Source organism: Jaculus jaculus, chromosome 1 (assembly GCF_020740685.1).
Source record: "Jaculus jaculus isolate mJacJac1 chromosome 1, mJacJac1.mat.Y.cur, whole genome shotgun sequence".
NCBI classification, from domain to species: domain Eukaryota; kingdom Metazoa; phylum Chordata; class Mammalia; order Rodentia; family Dipodidae; genus Jaculus; species Jaculus jaculus.
Window position 1 is genome coordinate 127,245,531 of NC_059102.1, and position 6,843 is coordinate 127,252,373.

The window sequence follows — 6,843 nt, forward strand, 5'->3', positions numbered from 1 at the left end:
GAAAGAAAAAACCCCAAATCTAGAACTAATAATGATTTAAGCAAAGGTGCAAAATATAAGATAAATGCATGAAAACCAAATGTATTTCTAAAAAGAACAATGCATAATGCTAAAAAGAGAAATTCAGGAAAAACTGATTACAATAACATCAAAAAGAATAAAATGCTTAGAAAGAAATTTAGCCAAGGAAATGGAAGACTTATACACTGAAAACTACAAAACAGTTGAAAAACACTTAAAGACAAGCTAAATAAGTGGAAAGATACGCTATGTTTTGAATTAGAAGACTTAACACTGTTGAGATGACAATGTTCCTCAAATTGATCAACCATTTCAATTAAATTCCTATCAAACCCTGAGCACTCCCACCTTTTTAAGGAAATTAGAAAATTGACTTTAAACTTGACATGGAATTATAAGGAGTCCTGAATAGGCAGTCTTGAAAAGAAACTGAAGAGAACTGGGTGATATACATTTCTCTATTTCAAAACTTGGCTACACAAAGTTGTAGGAATCAAAACCACATAGCATTGGCAGAGGGACTTAGAGGAATAAAACAGACTCTGTATAGATATGATCAACTGATTGTCAACAAGAATGCCAAGGCAATTTAATGAAGTTGAAATGAAATGCTTAGGGGGCGGAAGTCCCTTCAACAAATGGGACTGAGACAAGTGGCATTCATGTGCAAAAAAAATGAAATTAGACCCACATATCATACTATATACAAAAATTAATTCAATTGGATTAGCAACATAAATGTTTAGAGCTAAAACTATAAAACTCTTGGATGAAAACATAAATGTTCCCTGACCTCATGGGTTAGATAATGGTTTACTTTCTTGCATATGATTCCAAATGCACAAACAAGAGAAAAACATAACTTGGACATTATCAGAATTTAAAACTTTCATTCATCAAAATATACTATCAGGGCTGGAGAGATGGCTCAGAGGTTAAGGCACTTGCCTGCAAAGCCTAAGGACCCAGGTTCAATTCCCCAGTACCCACATAAAGCTAGATGCACCAGGTGGTGCATGTGTCTAGAGTTTGTTTGCAGTGTTTGGAGGCCCTGGCATTGCCATTCTCTTTCTCTCATAAATAGATAAATAAATAAATAAATAAATAAATAAATAAATAAATAAAATATTTTAAGAATATACTAGCAATAACATGAAAAACATACCTTCAACATAGGAGAATGTACTTATAAATCCTTTATCTAAAGGAATGTATGATGAATTCTGACAGCTCAGCAACAAAAAGAGAACCAACACAGTTAAAAATGGGCAAAGGATTTAAATACATACTTTTTCAAAGTAGACAGACACAGTGTAACAAATAACCAGGAAACACAAAGGACTTTTTAGAGAGATGAAATCAAAACCCACAATAAGATACCATTTCACATTCACTAGGAGGGCTATAATTATTTTTCAATGGAAAATAACAGCATCAGTGAAAATGTAGACTAATTGAACCCCAAGCCATTGCCAGTGGGAATGTAAAATGGTGCAATCATTGGGATACACAGTTTGAAAGCATATCAAAAAATTAAATATAGGGCTGGGGAGGTTGCTCAGTGGTTAAAGGTGCTTGCTTGTAAAGCCTGCTTGCCCAGGATCAAGTCCCCAATATTTACATATAAAGCCGAATGCACAAAGTAGCATATGCATTTGGAGTTCATTTGCAGCAGCAGGAGGCCCTCTTTCTCTCCATGCAAAAAAATAAATAAAAATATTTTTCAAAGTTAAATATAGTTACCACATGACCCAGCATTTCCACTCCTAGATATATAATGCAGAATTGAAAGTACTTGCTTACACAGAAACATATATGCAAATGCTCGTGTCAGCAATGTACACAATAGGAAAAGAGCAAAAACAACCCACTGGCATCAACTGATGCATGCGTGAACAAATGTGACATATCCATACAACAGAATGTCTTTCCACCATAAAAAGTAATAGAATTTTGGAACAACACGGATGAATCTTGAAGACATGCTAAATGAAAGAACTCAGAACTGACTAAAGGCCATGTGTTACGTGACTCCATTTATGTGAAATGCCCAGAATGGACAAACAGGGACAGAATATAGATTCTTGGTCATAAGGAACGTAAAAAGAGAGCCAATAGAAGCCACTGACATAGGCACAACCATGTTTACCTTCAGTTGAATCACAGAGACTGGAGTGGGGCACATCCCCTCCTTAATTCCTCCTGTTGGACTGTTTGTATGGACCTGACTTTGGGTAGGACAGTATATGCAGAAACACAGTCTGTAGCTGCCTCATTCCTACATCATTTGACCTTGTCTCCCATTCCCATGCTTTTTCCATATTTGATAAAAGAAAGTTGTTGTCAAAGTTTTTCTGAATGTGTATAAATAAACTGATGCTGGTTAGGCAGTGCTGCAGTGTCTCCAACAGAGCCTGCAGACCACCTGATCCCAGCTTTCATTCCATTCTTGGTGTCTTCCTTTCTCCCTCTTTCCCTTCCTTCCTCTCTTCCTTTCCTCCCTCCCTCCCTTCCTCCTTCCTTCCTTCCTTCCTTCCTTTTGTTTTCTTTCAATTCTCAAGCAGCCCCAACAGGTCAAAGCTGTGCTGGTCATAGCAAACAAGAATGGGAGTGATTGGTTTTACAATATTGTGAGTATACTCAAAACAAAAGAATTGCATATTGTTCACAGGTTAATATAATTGTTTTAATTTTAATTATTTTACAGTTTATGTCATACAGATTTTATCTTAATTTTAAAACAAGTAAAGGAGAGTTCACCTTCTGCTTCTACCCTTGCCAGCTTTGTGATCTTTGCAAAGTGACCTACTCAGAGGACAAGTGAACACAATGAACAAACTATGGTTAGATCCCAGACCATAAATGAAATAGTGGTAAGTGGCATTACTGGACAACTGGAGAGAATGAAAAAAGGACTAGGGAATTAAATAAGAATGTTGTAATAATGCTGCGTTCATTTTGTATTTTTGATAAATGTACTTTGTGTAAGAGAAATTCCTTGTTCTTAGGAAATATTCTTTGAATATTTGTGAACAGGTAAAGATTATGTCTCTGAAATTACTTATGAGGAAATACATCTGTATGCATATGTTTATAAATAGATACATCCATATGACTGTCTATATTTATACACACATGTGCAAATGTATTTTGATATGTCTATATACCCAAAGAGAGATAATTATTGAGCACAGAGGTCAAGTGAAGCTGGCTAAGTCACAAAAAGGGTAGTAGGCATTGTAAAATCCTTTCTATTTTTGTTATAAATGTGAAATTACATTTTCAAAATTAAAAAAAATATATGCACAGTCATGTATTCAGGTGCCTGTGGTTGTGTGTATGTATACATGTGTGTGAATGCATGAGAAGGCCCCAAGGATCCTCCTGTCTCCACCTGCCTAGCTCTGGGATTACATGCACAGGCCATATTATACCCAGCTTTTGCATGGTTCTGATGATCCAAACTCATGTCCTCATGCTTGCACAGCAAGCACTTTATCCACTGAGCCATTGCACCAGCTCCTGAAATTATATTTTACAGTAACAGCCTAAAACAAATGTGAGGGTTCACTCAGAGAGCAGGTGCAATACAGGGCTAGTGCCCGGAGTGGGGTTAAGTGCTCAATGACCACATAAAAATGCTGTTCCCAGCTATCAAGAGGCAGAGAAGGCAGAGGCAGAAGAATCAACAAAGTTTAGGCCAATAGGATCCATATAGTGAGTTCTAGGTCAGCCAGGGCTACAATATGACATATGACTCAAATACTGAAGACCAACCAACCCAAAGAACGTCATGCATGGTTGTGACAATCCAAGAACAAGTTCATAGACCTTAGACACACCCAGCACTCTTCTAAGAATTTTTTTTTAATGAATCAGGTATCTTTATTTATTTATTTATTTAAGAGCGTCAGACACAGAGAAAAAGACAGATAGAGGGAGAGAGAGAGAATGGGTGTGCCAGGACTTGCAGCCTCTGCAAACAAACTCCAGACGTGTGCGCCCCCTTGTGCATCTGGCTAACGTGGGATCTGGGGAACCAAGCCTCGAACCGGGGTCCTTAGGCTTCACAAGCAAGCGCTTAACCACTAAGCCATCTCTCCAGCCCTCTTCTAAGAATTTTTCAAGTGTCAATAACTTAATCCTGGCAAAGCCCCCCCTTTTTAATAGTGAAAAAAAAGGTGTATTTAGAATTAACCAGCCAGATTCAGTTTAGATGATCCCAATTTTGTTGGCAACATCCAAAGCATCATAATGGGGAGCCAGCCAAAGGTATGCCTTCTTCTCTCCATCAGGCCTGATCAGGGTCTTGACTTTGGCCACATCGGAGTCATAGAGTTTCTTCACAGTCTGGTTGACCCGGCGCTTGTTAGCCTGGACGTCCATAGTGAACCCCAGTGTGTGGACGTCTTCTGTCTTCTTCATGGCTGACTCGGTGGTCAGGGGGAACTGGATGATGGCACAGTGGGCAAGCTTGCTTCTCCCGGGGGTGGGGGTTGCTCTTCCCAGGGTATTCAGGCTGCCTGTCTTTAGTCGCCCAAAGGTGGGAGCTGTGCGGACCTTTTTCTCTGTGCAGCTGATGGCGCCTTTCAGCGCGGCCTTCTTGGCTGCCAGAGCCTCTGCTTTGGCCTTGGCATTGCGAAAAGCACAAAAAGCCTTTTGAGAAAGGCCCTGCCATCAAGAAAGGCACTTCCACCTCCATTGCAAGATGAGGAAATGGCATGGAGAGGTCGATAGGTTGTCTGAGGTCACAGAGCTGCTCAGGAAGGAAGCCAGACAGAAGACAGAGCCACACTTTCCTGTGATCTATGCTTAGTGACTTCCCATTGGACAGTAAGTATGGAAAGGGTTAAAAACGTACCTTTCCAGCAGGAGGGCCTGACAAACCCGTCTCAGTCAGACCACGGAGGCCAACAGCAGCAGGGAGGATGACAGCAGGTAACCTTGAGATGCTTTGATCAAAATGGTCCTTTGTCTCTGTGGTCCTCCTTCCTAAAACCCAGGTCTCCAGTGGAATGGTGAGGAGCACATCAGACCAGTCCCCACAGGGGAGCATTCTGCCCTAGCTTGTTCTGTCAAGGTCACCAGAGGCGAGGGGAGCCTGAGAAACATTTGCAGTCAAGAAGAGCCCAAGGAGGGAGACAGGATGGCACTAAATGTTGCATAGTGTCGTGGGTGGTATTGGAGGGCCAGAAAGCATATGGGGTTAAAAATTAAAGGAGAGAAATGTAGTGTGTTCATGTAAGATGCTAATAATAGGGAAAGCTGGACTTGGGGTGTGGGGGAAACCCCCTCTGCATCCTCAGTTTTCCTGTGTCTAAATATATTTTTAAATAAGCCCTGTGTGTGACCCCAGAGCCCCTGGGAGCCGCCAGTCTACTGTGCATCCTAGCTTCTTTGAGAAGACTCAGTCAGTTCTCCACCAGCAGCCTCATGGATGACTCAGAGGCTCCCAGGAGACGGTGACCCTGCCCCCAAGCTGTCCCTTCCAGGCCCTCTGTCCTCCTGGGACTGTATGTAAGGAGCTCCTGCTTCTGTTCTGGCCAGGCCTCCTGGGTGTCTCCTCTGGCTTCTGCGCAGGCTGGTCCTATCGTTGTCTCGAGGCCACGTCCTGGTTCTTCTTCTCCTGTCCTCTCCCGGCAGAGCATCAACTCCCCATGGGATCATTGTATGGCTGTGTGTCTATAGCCTTGTTCTGGGTACCTGCCTGAGGAGAATGGATGTGCCCCTCATCGATCCTCCTGCAGCGATGGGTTTCATCTTCCAAGCCCATCATCGGTTCAACATTCTCCTGGAGGCCCCAGGGCAAGACCTACACATCGGCCTGGTTCTTCTCACCCCTCACTCACAGCATCCCGTCTGCTGCTCCGGGTCCTCAGCAGCTAGCTGGTTAGCCCTGGCTCCAGCTGCTGTGGCTCGTCATTTTCCCGGGTGCTCACATCAGCCCCATCGCGATCCCACTGATTGTCTTTTCTCCACTCAGTCCATTCTCTGCACAGTTGCTGGGGTGGTGATTAAACTGTTCATCTGTGCAGTGTCCAAGGCCTCCAGCACTTCATCTTGGTCCCACAGTCCTATGCTCTTTTCTCCTGCCTCGACCCCCACACCATCTACATTACAGAACACACACACACACACACACACACACACACACACACACACACACACACTCGTTGCCTGCCTATACTGTCCCCCAGTCTGGAATGCTTGTCCCTTACATTCTCTGGCCAATATTTGTTGGTCCATCCTGGAGGGCCAGGGCTTTGTGGGATCTGTCATGCCCTCATCACTTGCCTCCTGTATCCATCACTCTGAGTGAGCTTCTCTAGCTTCTCTAGCTCCTCCTCCTTCTCTCCCAACCTGTGACTGCCTTCAGGTGAAGGCTACGTCCCATACCTCTCTGTGCCTCCAGGGACCACTGGAGGTGCTCAACAAGTGCTGTGCTCACAGAGAACATTTATTAAGTGCCTGCTGTATGTCAAGCACAATGTTAATCACTTTGCATGTTTTTTCTTCTGTTTATTATTTTTTAAAATAACATGTATTTTATTTTTATTTATTGGAAAGAGAAACAGAAGGAGTCAGAAAAACAGTGATAATGGTCATTTCATGGCCTTCAGCTACTGCAAACCAACTCCAGATGGATGCACCACCTTGTGCATCTGGCTTACGTGGGTCCTGGAGAATCAAAACTGGAGCCTTAGGCTTTGCAGGCAAGTGCCTTAATCACTAAGCAATCACTCCAGCCCTTCTGATTATTCTTCACAAGAACAAATGGGCTTTATTCCTGTTTATTATTATGGAGAGATGGAGGCACAGAAA

General features: G+C 42.6%; 1 protein-coding gene across 1 annotated transcript; it reads right to left on the bottom strand.

Annotated features, from left to right (window-relative positions):
- Window positions 1-4,232: 4,232 nt before the first annotated feature.
- On the bottom strand, window positions 4,233-5,077 carry LOC101615645 (60S ribosomal protein L23a-like). Its single transcript, XM_045130359.1, has 2 exons — window positions 4,883-5,077; window positions 4,233-4,650 (listed from the first exon to the last, which is right to left on the bottom strand). The coding sequence occupies exons 1-2, from the start codon at window positions 5,075-5,077 to the stop codon at window positions 4,234-4,236; spliced, it is 612 nt and encodes a 203-aa protein (XP_044986294.1). The 3' UTR covers window position 4,233.
- Between the last annotated feature and the right edge of the window lie 1,766 nt (window positions 5,078-6,843).

Excerpts from the sequence above, each read along its gene's own strand:
- LOC101615645 (XM_045130359.1), bottom strand. The coding sequence starts at position 5,077 with ATGCTCCCCTGTGGGGACTGGTCTGATGTGCTCCTCACCATTCCACTG. Across the intron at positions 4,651-4,882 it reads CAGGCCCTCCTGCTGGAAAG|GCCAAAGCAGAGGCTCTGGC; the intron begins GTACGTTTTTAA and ends CGCAATGCCAAG.